The 18,860-nt window shown below is 43.1% G+C and overlaps 1 protein-coding gene across 3 annotated transcripts in view; it reads right to left on the minus strand.

The window, feature by feature from the left end:
- Positions 1 to 1,055: 1,055 nt before the first annotated feature.
- Positions 1,056 to 18,860, minus strand: part of LOC108934303 (transcription factor COE1-A-like) — a 132,979-nt gene continuing 115,174 nt past the window's right edge. For 2 of the 3 annotated variants that reach the window (XM_018751898.2, XM_018751899.1), the window contains exons 12-16: positions 9,654 to 9,719; positions 8,665 to 8,842; positions 5,894 to 6,073; positions 3,593 to 3,787; positions 1,056 to 1,328 (exon numbers count right to left, since the gene is read on the minus strand). In XM_018751898.2, coding sequence (XP_018607414.1) covers positions 1,297 to 1,328; positions 3,593 to 3,787; positions 5,894 to 6,073; positions 8,665 to 8,842; positions 9,654 to 9,719 — 651 coding nt within the window. In that variant the 3' untranslated portion in view covers positions 1,056 to 1,296. Of the gene's footprint in view, positions 1,329 to 3,346; positions 3,441 to 3,592; positions 3,788 to 5,893; positions 6,074 to 8,664; positions 8,843 to 9,653; positions 9,720 to 18,860 lie in introns of those variants that run through there. The other variant, XM_018751900.2, reaches the window with a different exon arrangement.

The following is an 18,860-nucleotide window of genomic DNA, read 5'->3' on the forward strand; positions in this document are numbered from 1 at the left end:
CAGTTTGGGACAAAATCATATGTGTCTTGATTATCAATGTGTCTTGATTATTCTAAAATCAATATCAGTTCTAAAATGAAAAGCAAAGCAAGGTGGTCTTACAGTTTCTTTATGGGGGTGCAAGGACAGGTTGGTTCAGGATGCATGGAGTTTGCACTGTGTATAAAGTCCAAAGGGATGAAGAGAAGTAGGTAATGGTACCATGCCCTACCCTGTAAACTGCCTGAGTGGCCACTATGAGTCCAACTTGACTTACAAGTATTTGTTTAGCTGAGGCTTCTCTCCAAAGCAACTTACAACATTAAGGTACCGACACTCATTTACCCAGCTAAGTAATTTTACGAGAGCAATTTAGGGTAAGTACCTCCTCCAGGATACTATCGCTGGAGGTGAGGCTCAAACCTGCACCCTTTAGGTCCAAAGGCAGCAGCCCTGACCACTGCACTACCAGCTGTTCCTCTTAAGCATGTTGACCTTACTATTATTATGTCATTAGAGTTGGTGTTTCGGTCTAATATGGTTGCTGTATATGAATGTGGGTTAGCATTCCAGTAGGATGATAATCAATAAACGGGCGCCTGATTTTCAGTCCAACTACTATGGATGTGTGCGGTACCTTAGTGTGGTGTTTCAGGAGCGCCTACTACCGTATCACAGACCTCTGGCATACCCATTAGCCCCAGGAGTGCTCCTCAAGGTAGTACTCCTTTGTGAAACAAGCTCCGTTTATACATTCCCTTGTCCAACCTCCAGCAGATGTTCTTCAACATACCTTGAACAAGAAGGACTTCAGGCTCTGCTGCTTTCCGAAGCTCATCCATGTTCGCTGCCAATACCCACCATCTTTAATAAACTATAAAACATTGTATACTTCACACACCACTTAAATAGATATCATAAATAAGAACAACTCTCATGTAGTATCCATTGTGTATTTTACAATTTATAATTTTTTTTTTTGGTAAAGTCCAGAACACATACACAGAAAGAAAAACTATAGGAAAAGCCTTCACTTTTCCTGAAATAAATATTTATTTCTCATGGCAGCAGGGGTTAGGATAATAGTTTGTGGCATAAACTTTTGTTCTCAAAAAACAATCAACATTTACAAATTTAAAAAGCAGAGATATTGCAGAAATGGTCCTTTTCCTTTATGCTCAAATGTGAATCCTCTTAAAAAGGCCTGAGTTAGAAGGTTTAATGTCTTCAAGAGTTGCATTCAGTCCATTGTCATGTCATAGTCTCAGTACTGTACTCTTATCCACCTAGTCCAGCACATCTCCTCCGTCCAAAAATCTATATCTGAGGAATGATCATTCCTGGGATCGCTGTTAAAAGACAAAAATGGCAGCATATTAGTCATATACTCATTTCATTTTTTCCCTCCCATTATTAATTCTCTACATGCAAAATTACATTCTTTAATGAGAATGCAGACAGTATTTAATAAACTATGCATATTTGTCCTTAAACATTGCCAAGGGGGTGCATGTTAAGTTGTACAGCTTTTTCAAATTAATTTTCGTCATGTCTGTCATAATGCTATTTATCACGCAATTTCATACCCAAAAGCTGGTGATTCAAGCCACCGTGTGAAGAAAACAGTATTTATGCTTTTAGAAGAAAATTAAATGACATGAAAAGAGCCATGCGGTTATGTTAATAAAACAGGAAAAAAGAAAATTCCGCTTGCAGTTTCAAGCCATGCATGAAAATATTGCCGCAACGCTTCGAACGGGCATAGAAATGCTGACGTGCACAGAATCCACAGATGTGTACATGAAGACTTGCTGTATTCTACCTGTTACTGGTTTTTGCCAGACTTGTGACAGAAAATAGACCGTTAATATGCAAGCAAATAGCTGCGTGTGTTGCAAGTTTTCTTTGTACCGACTTGGGCATCTCAGCTGCTCAACGCAGCAATGAGTGGTTCATGCGAAACCATTTAAAGATTATTAAGAGAGGAGGAAACTGTTAAAAGCCTTTACTTCTTGAATTATAATTAAAAGAGAAACATGGAGAACCCGATCGTCTGTTATGCTGGGTAAACAAGCGAGTGGAGCCAATATACGGCAGAATAAATAAATAAATGCACTATGTAGCCATGTCTGCAGTCTATTTAGCTATATTGTTACCAAGTTATAAAACTGCAATGTTCTGTTTTGCTCCAGAAACAATCTAACCACCGTGTTTCTACCTAAGTGTTCCCGAAAGCCCACTGCACATTAAATGTTTATTTATTTACATCTTTCTTTGGCCATTCCATGAATCTGCAAGGGGCGGGGGTGCAATCCCAGCTCAAAGTTGCTTCTAAGGAAACCCTACAACCCTAAAACGGAGATGGGCAGCACTGTGTATCGTCCTCCAGCTCAATTCCCAGAGGCTACGCTTGACACGAGCTTTAGCCGTTTCGTCAAGTTCCGACGAAACGGCACAAAGGCGCGAACAAAAAACGTCGCCGCAGTTTTTACGTTGCGGATGGTGCGTGACCAACATGAACGCTTCACGCTAATAATCAGACTCTTCCCAGATCAAGTTTCCGGCCAGAACGCGCTGACAGATACACGCACAGGGCACTGTCTCTCTCTTATTTACATGAGAAATCTCATTTTTTAAGCTCATTTTAAATTTGCTGCAAGGCAGATAATGCGATTAGCTTCCCACTGTACACTGAACCAGTTGTAAAATAAACAAAATAACATTTTTTTTGTTATTAGAGTTGGTATTTCACTCTAATATGGTTGCAGGGTATGAGTGTGGGTTAGCATTCCAGCAGGATAATAATTAATAAATAAGTGCTTGATTTTCTGTACCATCTATTATGTACTGTGGATGTGTGCAGTACCTTAAGACCTCTTGAAAAAAATTTAAACATGGTATTTTGTAAAAGAGACTTTCCCACAGAGATCAAATATGATTTACAGGATATAAAATTTCTAAATCAATTTACATAAATGGTATAATGACACAAGCCAACAGGATATAAATCATAGTGTGACTGTGATTCTACCCAAATAACGGACCAAACAGCAGAAACCCAGAACAGGTGAGTGACAGAACTGCAGAACTGTAAATATAATGTTATAAATAATTCTGAAAACTTGAAGAGCAAACAACCTTACTAAAAAAAAAAAAAAAAAGCACACATGAGATGAAAGTTGAATGAGACACAATAACATCCTCTGTGACTCAACTAGTCCAACATGCCTGGGAAATAATGGAAGTACTGCATAGCAAAGTGTGCAAATAAAAAACTGGGTATCCAATAAGAAGACAGAACTTGGATGATGATGGGAGGGACAAGTGCTGGATGGATGGATGGATGGATGGATGGATGGATGGAAGGATGGATGGGGGCATTAATAACATACTTCAGGAAAAGGCCAGACACTGCAGTGAGCTGGTAGTGGAGTACTTGCTAGTGTCCACAAAAGCCTGATCTGAGGTTGGGAGGGGGGGGTTGCAGTGGAAAGAAGGGGAGAGAGAATCGTGTGTTAATAGGAGGCAGAGCAAAGAGGGGCAGGGCCAGGGTGTTAGCACAGCCAGGTGCATGCGCCCATCGGGGTGTCCTTGTGTGCTGTCGGAGGCTCACCTGGCAGCCCGTTGCCATTGGTGCTGGTGCAGGTGGGTGGCGGTGAGGCCTGTGGTCGCACCACGGGAGCAAATGCGCTCTTCTGCTTGACGGCGGACACCATGTTGGCCGGCGAGAATGAGAAGATGCCCGAGGACGTGCTGCAGTTGGAGGGCAGACTGGTGGATGAAGCCATGGTGGGGCTGGAGGGTACAACTGGAGGAAGAGAGGCAAGAGGTCACAGTAGGGTCACAGTGGGGTCACAGGGCAAGGCCCAGAAAGAGAACTATGGAGGACTCATTGACCAAAGTGTTGATGTAGTAAAGTATTTTAGTAGCTGGCCGAGTACAGGCTAACTGGAGGAAGTGAACAATAAAGACAATAAAAGTTATTCATTCATTATCAATAACTGTTTGTCATAATGCAGGGTGATGGTGATCCACGGTCTATTCCGGGCACAAGGCAGGGTGCACTCTGAACGGGGTGCCAGCACATTACGGAGGACTATAATAGTGCTCTAGTACCTATGCCCATTCGCAATTACTGAAAAAAGGCTAGAAAAAGAAAAAAGCAAAAAAAAAAAAAAAAAAGCAATATCACATCAATAAACAAGTGAATACACTTCTGTAACAAAAAAATTAAAGGACTTTCCTACACATGTAGGAATGACCTTTCCCTTTAAAAATGAGGGTTTCCACCTTAAATTACTTTACATTTCCTATTAACTAGTCTAGTTTCTGTCTCATTTTACCCGAATTCTCATTGCATATAAGTATTATAGTAGTAGCCCAAGTGAAACCATGTAATGATGTCATAATCCATTAAGCCCGTCTAACTAATCAATTAACAAGAACTGGAACTAAAATGCCTGTCCCCATATTGACTGAAAACGTGCACCTGGAGTCGGCGGGCCTCTCGGAGTCCTTGTTAACATGGCGAAACCAAAGTGCTGAAATTGAATTGCTACTCCCCCAATTACTTTATTGATTTAATTAGCAATCTTCAATTTAAAGAAAAGAACAGAAGGTTCGCTTAACGTGGTCAGAGACCATTGACCAGATTTACTAGGACTGCTCATTGTGTGTAGTTTTAGCAACGTAGAAGGCTTGAAATTTCCTTTAAATAAACCAGGCCGAGTCATCCCACATCTGCCCGCTTAGTGGTCCCAAGCACGCAAGGTAAAGCACGAAGGTTCTCGGTTCTGGTTCCGTTGTGGTGGAACGACGTCCCCCTCCCCCTCTCACTCAGAACTGCTGAATCTCTGTCCACATTTAATAAGGGTCTTAAAACTCACCTCTTCCAGACTCACTTCGCCCATCATCTCTTAAGTTCATGTAAGGTATAAATGTTCCTGCACTAGAACTTTAAGATGATGCCGGATAAACCTTTACACAGCAACTCCTGTAATGTAATGTAAATGTTTATATGTATCTCAAAAAAAAAAAAAATTACTATGAAGATGATCAGGTATCATGGATATTCGGATACAGCCTTATACAGCTACTTGTGTGATGAACGTTGGTTCATATGGTGGAAAGAAACAAACTAAGTGCACTTAAGAATCACACGTCTGCATCTAAGCGTCTCTTCCTGTTCATGTAATGAACACATTGTATTTTCTATGAGATGGACGTCGCTCTGGAGAAAAGTGTCTGCTAAATGAATAGATGTAAATGTTTTCTTACCCTTTTGCAATGAGTGTTAACGTCTGTGCATCGATATGAAAACTGTGTCTTGATGCTGCGAAGTGTAAATTGTTTGCCTGTGAAGGCAACTGTTTTTTAGGATCTCTGCCAAGATCTTTTCAGATCTGAGACAGACAAAAAAACTCTCAACCTTTGACTTTCCACTGAAAAAGAACCAAGCACACATATGGTCCTCAGAGGAGTTTCAGCTATTGTCTCTCTCTCCCTTTGTAATTGCAAAAGAAAAATAATTAAAAGTGGAGAAAAGTAAATAAATCTCAGATTAAATAGATTAGAACAACTTCCAAGCATTCTTAAGGAGTTAAGACCCGTGTTTCAAGAATTGTGAATCTGCCAGAAACCCAAGTCAGAACGACAGATCTAAAACATTGCGTCACACACTCTGCTTTAAATGAATAAATAAAAAAACATAGAAGAAACCACCCATTTAATGCTGTAAAAAAACTAAAACTCCTCGGTGGAAAATGTGTTGCTGAGTTATGAGTCCAAAGTTTCCAAGGGAACCGATGATGTCACTTTGGCTCGATGTCATTCAAGAACGTGTATGTATGAAGCGATGACGGTGCGACAGAGACGCCACTCGCAGCCGGGAAACCACATGGCGCCGCGCACTTACTGGCGTAGGGCGAGTTGGCCGCCGAGCCGTTGAGGAAGTTGGGCGAGGTGCCCAGCGTGGACATGGCCGCGTTGCCGTAGCCGTTCATGCTGGTGGTCACGGAGCTGTAGCTGGACTGCTGGGGCGTTGAACTAGGGGCGTAGCCATGGGGCGACACGCTGCTCGTGTTCCGACTGAACCCTGCGCTCGGTGAGAGGGGAGAAGTGGGGAGAAGCCGGAGCTCAGTTACATCTCATCTTTGTTTTACACGGTTGCTACAGTAACAGCGTGCCTTGCTATAGAGATGCTCCTCTACTTACGACGGTTCGACTGAACGATTTTTCGAAGTCGCGATGGTACGACAGCGATGTGCATTCGGCAGAATCCGTACTTTGAATTTTGAATTTCGATCTGTTCCCATGCTCGCGATATCCGGTACGATCCTCTCTCCCGACGCTGGGTGTTGGCAGAGAGCTTCAGCATCCACTCAAGCGCGATCGCAGTCAATCACGCCAACAAGTGTAAAGAACCGATACTGTGCTGAAAGCGGTTTTTTATTTTGTGTCTTCGCATCCCATCATGTCTACTAAATTTGCCCAGCTGTAGGCTACGGTAAGCGTTCTGAGCACGTTTAAGGTCGGCTAGGCCAGGCTGTGATGTTCGGCAGGTGCGGTACCGTGTTCTTTTTCCACTTACGATTTTCCCACTTACGATGGATTTATCGGAACGTAACCGCATCGTTAGTCAAGCGGCGCCCGTAGTACCGAACAAGGCATCAGGCACAAGACATGTAAATAAGACATCCATCAATAGAACCACCCTTTCTAACACTACAATGTTCTATGCGAAGTTTGTAGATCATTAGAACCCCGAAAAGCGCCGGCGCCTGCGGTACCGCGTTGTGGTGCCGCGGTGCCTTCGCCGCCTTCGGTGCAGTTTCTGTGTATCTCTGACTGGGGCTCTTGCAGGAAAGGCAAGGAGGGAAAGGTCAGCCTCTTGCTGTGTATTTGGATCCCAGTGACAGCCCGTGTCATCAATATTTCACCATTCTCATTCCAGCAGACGTTTTGACCGTAACGGCATCTCTCGCATTGCTCTAAAGGACATTATTGTTCCGCTGAAGCGCGGGGTCCTCTTGCATTATTCACGAGCAGAACTTCACCAAAGTCACCAAATTTATTCCAGGCAAGTAAACAATGCTGTCTGTTCTCTAAGAATGTGGAAACCAGGAGACCACCTCTAGAAAATCCTCATAGGCGTTCCACGATGAAGTGCCCAGGAGCCCCGCAGTGCTGCTGTTCAAACCGTAGCGCTCAATGACATCCGGTTACGCGCACGTTGTACAGCAGTCATGAGGAGGACGGCAAGCCGGAGGATGACAGTGCAACTGTAACCACCGGTAACTTCCTAGTGTTTATGGGTGTAGATCCACTCAAAAAGCACAGATTACGCAAAGCAACAAAACCGATCAAACTTCTTCATTATGTCGATTTTTCTGCCTTGATTATTATAACGTTTACGGAATACGAAAATACCGCTAGTTCTTCTGGAGTGTCGGTTTTAGCCACAGAATGTTGCTTTCATTTTTCTAATGAAATTTCTCAAGAATTTATGAAAATTTTTGCTCACACAAATACGGAAGATTATACTGAGAGATTTTAAAAACATGTATTAACAAAAAAATTACATAGCTATTCTGTACTGGAACATTCTAGAAAAGCACTGAAACATAGCAGCCATTGGAAGATGCTAGAAGGCGCCAGAAAATTCGAGAAAGTGCCAAAACATTCTAGAAAGCACCAGATCCTAAAGGGTACTGGAATATTCAGTGCTTGGAAGCCGGTGCCAAAATTCACTAAAATGTGCTAATTTCAATAATGTGGAATATTTTTCAAAAAACTGACATATGGTACAAACCAACGCTAAAAGTATGCATAATCTAACAAAAGTGACTGGAAAATGCAAGAAAATCAACATAATAACATTTTTGTTACATTGTGTTATCGATACAACGCGCTTGCTTGCCAAAAGGACGGGACGCAAAACAAGCGGAGCACGCTGCTCGAAACACCGAACAAGAGAAATCAAATTAAAAGAGAAGGAAAAATAGACACGCAGACCTAAATAGCAGAAAATATTGCAAACTCAGAAATGTAGCCAAGTTACCACATAGAAGCAAGATGTTCAAAATGCTGTGGGCAACAAATCTCTGCTTGTTAAACAAGCAGAATCACCGTCTGCTACGAGTCCTTTATTGCTGTCTACAAAAGAAAAATCACAGACATATTCCAGTGATTATATAAGTTTTACAATTAAATTGCAGCCCAAAAAACGAGTTGTCATTCTGCAATTTATGTATCGCATCAGCTTTATTGACATGGGCACGGTAACATACTGCTGGAGAAGAGGGAAGGAAGCTGTAACTACAGGATATATTATTTAGATATACATACACAAGTATGCACATAAATCAGCTCAATTTTTAATCACCTTACGAAAAATTTATTACAGCTGCTATCTCTCCAGGTGTCGTTTTCTTCGTCTCTCTCGCTCTCTCGCTCTCTCTCTACTCTTTCTTCCCTTCGGCTCAATCCGTCATCCGTGAACAAGTGCCTTGTTTATACTCCAGTTATGCAATAATGGAAATCCACTTAATTCTCCTCATTAAAGCGTTTAAAAATGAAAACCATGTACAAATGCGGGCATAAGATACACATTTGTGCTGAATTACCTTTTCGCTTGCAAGATTGTTTTACAGCAACACTGGGTACGGTTGGAGGACGAAGTCTCACCTTGACTGGTGGCCTGTGACGACTCTGTCACATTGACGGCCAGCTGACCGGGAAAGGAATTGACACCCATCATGCCAGCGTGGACAGAGCTGTTGCTTAGGCCAGGCAGCTGGTTGTGGTTCCGAGGGGCGCTGTACAGGGCCTCGGCGATGTCCGCAGCCCGTTTCAGGATGATCTCCTGTCACGGGGAGTCAAAAAATGTTGAGCCCGACAACAACCATTGCGACAATGCAAAGTCACAGTCCACAACCCTAATGCTTCCCCAAATGTACCAGTGGGCAGAATAGTGTCTAATGAATCTAATAAATGCCTACAGATCAAATGCCAGCGTAACCCTTCCGCTGTACTCTTTAGGAAGGTCACTGATGTCATCTGTGTCACTAAATATCATCCATACATCAGTGGAACACACACACTATGGGTGAACCTGAACAGCATGTCTTTGGACTGTGGGAGGAAACCAGAGCACCCAGAGGAAACCCACACAGGTTAGGCTCTGGCTTGCCGCGACCCCACTTGGGACCAGAGGTTTCAGACAATGTGTGTGTGTATTTGTTAATACTTGGTACATTCAATAAGTTACAAGACTGGCACCCATCTGATACTGCTGTGCTACTTGCACCGAAGGCTTGCAACCGCAACAGCACCACATAGTGGACTGTCTTAGAACTTGTCGACAGTGCCATGTACATGACTACATGGAAATTTGTAACTTTTCATGCAGAATGATAGGCTAATGCTCATGTGATGAGTGAGTATCGTCATACTATAATGTCATACTCGTGTGATGAACATCGGTTCATATGGTGGAAAGAAACAAACTGCATTTAAGAATCACATGTCTACAACTATGTCTGTCTTTCTCCTAATGTAGTGAGCACATTGTATCCTTTGAGATGTACGTCGCTTTGGAGAAAAGTGTCTGCGAAATAAATAAATGTAATAATGCAGAGGGTCAAGGATCCAGGCCTCCCGTGCGCCCGCCTCACCTGGTTGTTGTGCGGCATTCCATACAGAGCCTCGACGAGATCAGCGGCCCTTTTCAAGATGACTTCCTGCGGACCCAAACAAGACACGCAATGTCAGCGTTCGTCTTCCACAGAAATGTCATTCTTTAACCACGTTGAAATGATCTTTTTCGTTAATTGGATATGAGACACAGACATCTTGACATATTGTGATTTCAATGCAAAGAATAAAGACAAAGTTGTTTGTTACGCTAGAAAAGAGCTGAAAAACCAGATTTTTTTTATGCCTCAGTTGCATTTTCCGTTTAGTAGAAATTTTACCACCCTTTAGGAAGGTTCGCTAAATTACAGAGTGCTGTATAATAATTTTTTACACTCCTTTATTTTGTGCCCACATCATAAAGCGGTAAACCAAAAATGTTGCGAACTTATAAGTAAGAGCCATAGTGTAGATTGAATGTGTTCTTGGTGCTGAGTGGCCCCTTTAATGGACTGAAGTTCAATGCATTTGATCAGAAGAATTAAATTGGGCTTTCTGGCCACTTTCCAGCAAAATGCATTCTTCAGAAGACAACATTTTTCAGAAGGCTTTACGTTCACCACTAAATGGGCTGTGCCAGAAGAAATCTGCACACTTATCGAAAACTGGATCCCAGGGGCAAACGGGACCACGGTTGGAAGCGTTTGTCTGTCATCGTGATGTTTTTCTAAACATCTCTCTTTATTGTATCATATGGGAGACTGACAGGCTTTTATGTGTGCCGTTAATTTTATTCAGATGAGAGTACTCCAGATTGTCAAGAGTGAATATAAAAGACGCACCTACATCTTGTACAGTACTTTGCATGCTTTTCGATTTCACCCACTTGTCTTGGTGAAAAAAAGAAAAAAAAATGGCCTGAGCAATCCCTCGGTCCTTAAACTAATTTAAAAACATGGTAAACAGCCTGACCTCATGGATTAACTCGATTTAACATTGGATAGTGGATTAATAGTTGATAAAATCAATAGATGTCTACTTCACACAGATAGTCCAGGACTCAGATGGAACGCAAACATGTGGCTGTGCTGTCCACCAGGAGTACAGGACAGATACCACTATGGTGAATTATACATAAACTCCTCTCTCCTGCAGTCTCCCCAGCCTGGGCCACTCTGCTATTGGACTGTAAATACAAAACATTTCTTCATTTAGCTCCTTTTCTCCAAAGCGACCTACGATGTGAGTCTAACCACAATTCTTCAACATTAGGGTACCAGCCGTCCCCGTGCACACATACAAAACACCTCACCGTACCAAAAACACACACACACACACACACACATTTTCGGAACCGCTTGTCCCATACGGGGTCACGGGGAACCGGAGCCTACCCGGCAACACAGGGCGTAAGGCTGGAGGGGGAGGGGACACACCCAGGACGGGACGCCAGTCCGTCACAAGGCACCCCAAGCGGGACTCGAACCCCAGACCCACCGGAGAGCAGGACTGTGGTCCAACCCACTGCGCCACCGCACCCCCTCCCCAAAAAAACACATCAATCAAATTTCACGAGATATTTCTTTCCCTAAATATGATGTTATAATAAACACACAAGAAGCAATATAAATTAAATGCTTTTCTTCCAGATAATAAACTTTCAGCCGGTATGTAATCACAATATACCTTCACGGCACACTCTTCTTTTTCTTTTTTTCACTCTTTCCGCCCAGTTTTTGTAACGCACACCTTAGGCTGTGAAGTCCTCTTTAAAAGTTAATGCACTGTGTCTAGTGAATGTGCTCGCGGTGCGACAGCCAGAAAATTGCTCTCACCTTTTTGTTGTAACCCCCGTGGCGGACGAGGCCCAAAGCATGTGCGTGTGAACATATTGCCTTTCAATCAGCACCAAGACCCATTCAGCACACAGGCACGACACGACAGGGAGGTCAGGAAACCAATAAAGATTTTACTGTGCTGTCCAGGGTGCTAAATTCACTCGGTAATGGGAAAGCCTCCACTTTGTTAACCTTTCATTACCCGTGTTATGAAGAGGGTGGCGATGGGAGGGAGGTGGACATTTGGAAAAGCCGCCAGACCTGCTTCCTCAAACGGATCATCTATTTTGCCCGTGTTGGCATCTGGGCACGGTAAGCGGGTCCTCCCTGGATGCACAGAGCGCTGCAATTTTTTCCGGTCATATTGCGTTCAATAGATTCACTTAGGAAATCAACCAGAAGATGGAAATGAGGAGCCAGGAGACAGAGAAAAAAAGTCTGGAGTGACCATGTGGTGTTGACTCCAGCGCTGTCTCCAGCGCACACCTCTCCCCTGGCCTGTAACCTTCCTCATTTTCCCAACCCCTTTTGAGTCTACTTACATCTCAGCGTCGCCACGGTGACGGGGATCTGCTGAGAGGGCAAATCTGATCAGGAAGGGTTCAAAAGCCACCCTCCAATAAACAAATTATGAAATTAGCTTTATCCAGGGAACCGGCGTTCGTAACTGAGGTCCATTTCCTCGGCACAGGAACCTTTAGTGTAATCCAGAGGGGCAAGAAGTAAACAGGAAGGAAAGCCAATCCAGGCATCGGTGTTTCTGCGCTGGTCACTGGCTTCATTAACCAGACACTAAAACAAACAGCCATCCATACAAATGGTGAAGAGGCTCCCTTTGACAGCGGTCCTGTGCTTTTTGGAATCTGCTTTTCCCGTTAGATGAGGGAGAATACCAGTCAAAGAGTGCAACTGGACACCCTGGGCAGTGCTTGTATGGGGTAAATGGACAGGAGGATGAAAGCCAAGCAAGCCACAAGTGCCCTACATCTCTGGGAAGTGCCGCAGAAGAGCTGGGAAGACACGTTGGCCTGTTTCCCGATGAAACTTGAGAATGCCTCGTGAAAAACAAGCGGCCTCAAACTTTTGACTGATACTGTAGATGCAGCAAAAATACAGCAAACAATTTTTTTTTTAAAGTTCTTTTTATATGCAATAGTTCTGCTGTTTTCCAATTCAAGTTTGTAGTGGTCTGGAGCCTGTGGTGTAAAGCAGTCTATCGCTAGGAAATCTCAGACACACACACACACACACACTCACACACAATCACAAATCAGCTTGAAACACCCAGCGGAAACCCACACAAACAGGCAGAGAAGATGCAAACTCTGCTCAGACTGAGCCGAATTCAGACCCACGTCTGAACCCACGGTCCAAGAACTGAATGGTTCCATGACTATGGTCTGCACTTCCATTTTTACTATATTTCTTTAAATTTTCCTTTTTTGCAATATGATTTCTGTTTCTGTATACTAAAAGCCCAAGGAAGCTACATGTCCTGCCCACAAAAACTCCCTGTTTCATAGACAGCATCCACTGGAAAAGTGAACTGCACATAATTCTTTATCTGTTGCTGGGTTGACTTTTAGTTGATAAAAGCAGATAGAAATAAACTGTACATAATATACAACTATTCATTTAGAATAATTTCAGATTTTTTTAAACATTATCATTTTATCAAGGAAGAACATTACTCGGAGCTTCGTAACTGCACTTAAACCAGAAGCCTTCAAGGTGTGTGTCAGTGTCCTTACCCATTACGCTACCAGTCCGCTTCGATATACCCCCCAACGTAAAAGAGCAAGGTAAAAAATCGTGGGGCACCAATATGCATGTACACTGCACGTTCACACAAAGACCAGGCCAGAAAATCTTTACAGATTTACCCCCTGCTTGTTCATTTGCAATTTCATCATCTCTTAATGTCCTATCGGAGACATAATAGAGGTGAGGTGAGGGTCATTAGTCTGACGGGAATGACAAAAATGATGATGTCATTCTTCCTGTACTGACCCCTTAACCCAGAGCTCCATTTACCATGGGATTTGATTTCATTAGCAGCAACGGTGCTTCCTCCGCCCAGACCAGCCTGTTTCTGTTCCCGGAGTGCAGCCATTCCCCATCATGCATCTCATTTCAAGCGTGCAGTCATTTCTACGGTTGTATACGTCCTTGGCACAGTGTGGACTGCGATGCAATAAACTAGACGCCCCAACGCATGCGCTCAGTCCCATCACGGGTGATTCCCTACAATTTGACTCCAATCCATGGTTACCAGTCCAAAGCAGCCAGTCAATAGAAAAGCAACAAAGCAAATATGGTATAAACACTGATGGGAACATTTTGCATTTACAAATTAAAGAACACCATAAAAGAATTTAATTACGTACAGAATTATGCTTAACACAAGGGAACGTGTCAGAACTACTTCCTAATTCCTAAAACATGGACAATTTATTAATGTAAATGTAACACTACAGCTGTAACAGTAGCTACATATAATAATAATAATAATAATAATAATTTAGGTAACATTTTTCTCCAAAAGGAGCTTACAGTGTTAAGCTACAGTCATTTATGCAGTAGGGTGAATTTTACTGGCCAAGTTCAGAGTAACTGTCATGATACATTTGTTACATTTTAATATATGTATTTATCTGAGATGTTTCAGACAAAGTTAATCTACTTACAGTGTTTTACCATTTTTACTGGAGGAGGTTAGGGTTAGTACCGTGCTCAAGGGTCTGGGTACCAGGCGGCAGCTCTGAGCAATGCAATAACTGCTGCCGTAACACAGCACCTCTAACACCATAGCAACCGTGAGCTTTACAGAGTGAAGCCCCTATGCAATAACCTTAAGAATATATTTCTTTACAACAGAAACATCTGCAATCCAAATCGTCAGAATGTCTCACCTTTTCCCACATTCTGTGCTTATTCGTAACAGAGAGCAAGAACTGATCCGCAATGTGCTGCCCCAGCTATTCTTACCCTGTGGCCGTGCGCTGCTGGGTAAAGAAGCAAACACTGGACCAGAGACTCTGTCAAAAGGAAGCTGTGGGAGGGATTTCAGCAGGGGATTTACAGCGAGCATCCAAGCAGGCCTCAGTACTCTGTGTCTTCTACAAGTTCTGAACATTACTTATGATTTACATTTATTCATTTAGCTGATACTTTTCTCCAAATCAACTTACCGTGTTAAGCTACTCACAATTATTTACCCATTGAGACAGATGGGTATTTTTACTGGAGCAATTCAGGGTAACAGTGGGGTACCCCCATGTGATCCGTTATGGTTATCATCCCATGTTCTGTCTTGTTCTACACAATTATATATTTTGCCGGAGGAGCAGCTGATAGCGTAGCGGTTAGAACTACTGCCTTTGGATCCTTTGCCGTTGAATCCCACCTCCAGCTGTAGTACCCTTGAGCAAGGTACTTACCCTAAATTACTCCAGTAAAAATTACCCAGCTGTATAAATGGGTAAATGCCCTAACGCTGTAAGTCGCTTTCGAAAAAAAGCATCAGCTAGAGGAATAAATGTAAATGCATGACACAATTAAATGAGAGTACCTGCCACAGCTTGCCCAAAATGGAGATGACTCTCATTCGTCAAGTCCGCTCCACCGTCTACCCAAGAACTGCTCTCATCCATTTTTTTTCGCATACCTTCAAAAGTCCTTGAGCGAGGCTCACTTTTGGCTCAGCCCGGACTCTAAATATGTTAACGCAGATTCAGGTGACTAGATGGGTCTGCCTCCTCCAGCAGGCAGTGAGGACGGAGGGCCAAGGGCCCAGCTTTGGCCTGGCCAGCTGAGCGTGACGTTGCCAGGTTGGACAGGCAGTGGCAGAGCGAGCTGACATGACCGTGTCCCCCAGGGCCCGAGTGAAGGGCACGGCGGGGGTGGAGAAGCGAGAGTCGTCAGGCATAAACACGCGAACACATGGACAGAAACACACGCGCGCACACACACACACACACACACACACACACATTTAGGACCAACTCATCCATCTCACAGTAACAGTGATCATGTACAAGGCACATTAGAGGCCGGTACCACGGTACGAGAAAAGATCCATGTGATGCTGTCTGGCTCCCTGCAAACAGGAAGGAAGCTGTGCTGGTTTCTCACCTCTTCGGTTTTACTGGACATTAATGGTAAATATGTACCATTCGAGGGATGGAGAACATCATTCTAATTATTATTTGTGGCCTTTCATTTCATTACGTCCTTCTCCTGACTGAATTGTCTCGTTTACCGTGTTAAACAGATCCCGGTTTATTATTTGGAGCAGAATCAGTCCTACGCCAGATGGTAATTACACAGAAAGTATATTGGCTTTTTAAGAGTCTTATTTTGTAGTCTTTAGCATTTTTTCCTTTTAATTAGGCTCTCAGTTAAGAATTACAAGACCTGATTAATCATTTTCGAAACGGCATGAGGCTTGACAAGGAGTAGGTGTGTTCAGGTGGGAAATTTCTAAGAGGACACGGGCAGAGGTTTCTTTTTCGGCGCGATTTGCACGGTGTTCCAGTGGTGCGGAAAAAAGTCTGGCGCAGTCACGACGCACCTGGCTCGACACAGTTTCCATCTTAAAATACCCACAATCTTTATTTAACGTGTATGAAAAACCTGCTTTAAGTATTGTTTTCTTTAATAGCACCAGTCTAAATCATACTGAAGTTTCATTCTGACGCCTCAATATTCCATTGCGTTTTGGGTTTTTTCTTCCTCTGCTATTGTGCTTTCGTGCTTATATTTTTTTAAACACTTAGTTATGTGGTTTAATACAATTTGCATAGTCATGAACTGAAAATATATGATCCTACTGTAAATTTCCTGCTGTTAACGTTCATGTTTACTTTTCATACTTTTTATACATTGATATGAAATTATGGCCACGCTTTTAATCGGCGCAAAAAGTCTAATCCTGTGAGAGGTGGTCATGTAGCTATGGTTTCGTTCCTTTTAAACAAACCTTTTAGGTGAATGAGATCACATCGTATAACAGTTTATTAATGTCGTGACTTCTCCGTGAATATTTCAACGGAAGCGAACGGAAGAAATGAAGAATGCACTGTAGCTGTTAAAAACGCGACGTAATAAGTCATCGCACATGTGGGCCACATGAACAAATGGGACAAAACATGAAGAAATCGGTGAAGAAAGCAGACAGTAGCTAGAGCTGCTCTTCTGCATCATGCATGGCTTGTATATTCATATAATCACATGCAGTGCTACTTTTGCAATGTGTTGCGATGTATGGATGAGTGACCCATTGTGAGTAGTGTATCTAGCAGTGTAAGTCACCGCGGTGAATAAGGTGTGTGGGCTGATAACGCTACATAGAATTCATCGGAAGTCGCTTCGGAGAAAAGCGACTGCTAAATAAATAAATGTAAATGTAAATGTGTTAAAGCACAAGTGTCCAGGCCACTGTTTTGATGAAGGGGTGTCTTTTACATGCTGAAACTGAATTAATTTGGTAAAAAAAAACAAGAAGTGTTTCCTGATATCAAATTGTGATTATTGCTGCTAGTATTAATTATTTGCAGCATGCTTTGTGACAGTGAACAATTATTACTTGACCTTTGAGAATGAGTGCAACTTTAGAAACTGGAGAAAAAAATCAGTGCACAAACATAATGATAAGGTTGAGCATGAAGGAGAGACCGATTGTTTACACAAAGAGTAAGAGAACTGAATTTCTAATCATGGTTATTATTAGTGGTGGTAACAGTGTTCTTGAGGATTACATTTATTCATTTACCTGATGCTCTTCTCTGAAGCAACTTAGAGTGTTGAGGTTACACTTATTTACCCATTTACAGAGCTGGGTAATTTTACTGGAGCAATTTAGGGTAAATACCTTGCTCAGGGGTACTACAGCCAGGAGAGGCTGAAACCTGCAACCTTTGGGTCTAAAGGCAGTAGCGCTAACCACTATAATACCAGCTGTCCCACAGTTTGGATAGTTAGTTATTGATTAGTTGACTGCATCAGCCTGTTCCAAACTAAATATACAGGCAAGTAAGCTCTACGGGAAAGAAAAATGTACTGGAAATTTTAGCGAAGAAATATACACATATTACACATATTTGTACCGAACGACCGTTTTCCCGAAATGTTCGCTGCTGGTAAAGCTGAACGGCCATGTCTTCCGGGAATAATGGCAGCGCATCGGGTTCGAGAAATGAAGGACGAGGAACAAACGGGGACACGGACTGCGTTTTTGAAAAGCGCAGCCAAACAGACCAAGAGCCAACCAGACCATCTAAGGGGGGCCTCTTGCCATGGTGTGAATGCTCTCTGGATAATAGCAGCTATCAAATAATCCCCTCACACTGTCTGTTTGTCCACCCAGCTGCTCATGCCTTTCTACGGCTATGCGACGGCAAAATATGATGAACGGCAGTTTTTAGATTACGTCACATTAATGCTACGATCAATGCTATCAATAAACATCAGCCGTGATACATCGACCTGTTTGTGAAAGTTTCAAAGCGAAAAACTGGCGCTGACACGTCACGGCCAGCATAGCGCAAAAAACGCGTCAACGGGACGGGTACGAGATGCTGAAAACGACCGCAAAGATGGCGAGAGTGAATAATCACACAGCGAGGAAAATACTGCTTATAATATCGTCTAATGTCATAACTCATCCATAAGGATCAAGATTAATTCGCACCGATCGCTAATTTTCCAGGAGAGGAGACTTTATTTTCTGTTTCGTTGCTCTCTTTTGTCCCTCTTTCTCTCCCTGTCCTTCCCGTATTTCCCACCTTCCGGTGACTCAATTAGAGGTGGGTGAATAATAACGATGTCCCAGCAGCGGTGGCTTCGATCGGCCGACCTGTGGGAAAGCAAAGCCGGACAGGTGACATCACGGTGATGAATCACCGCCGTTCCACCGGAATCCCGCTGGGAAGACGGGAGCTGGGGCAGCAGGGCCCGCGCCGCATAACAGGGTTAACTCTTCGCGCACCGCACCGCACCAAATACGGAGGCAGGGCTTCAATCCGTGTCACTGTTACAGCCCTGGAGGAACATTACAAACAGCTCGGTGCTGAAAAGAGCTGCTTCTTCAGTTTAGGAGAACAGGAAGCGCTTTCAGCTCTATATCGCTGTCACACTTACACGCAGATACATTTGTTTTTCTGTCACTGCAAGGATACGATAAACGTTTTTTAAACTCACTCCGCCAAACCTGAAAACCGATAACAGAAAAAGTCTGATTTTTTTTTCCATTTATTAATTTATCTGACACTTTTCTCCAAAGCGACTTACAATGTTAAATTGTTTCTAATTATTTTGTCATTACGGGGGGTGCGGAGGCGCAGCGGCTTTGGCCAGGTCCTGCTCTCTGGTGGGTCTGGGGTTCGAGTCCCGCTTGGGGTGCCTTGTGAT

The sequence above is a fragment of the Scleropages formosus genome, chromosome 4, assembly GCF_900964775.1.
Source record: "Scleropages formosus chromosome 4, fSclFor1.1, whole genome shotgun sequence".
Taxonomy (NCBI): Eukaryota; Metazoa; Chordata; class Actinopteri; order Osteoglossiformes; family Osteoglossidae; genus Scleropages; species Scleropages formosus.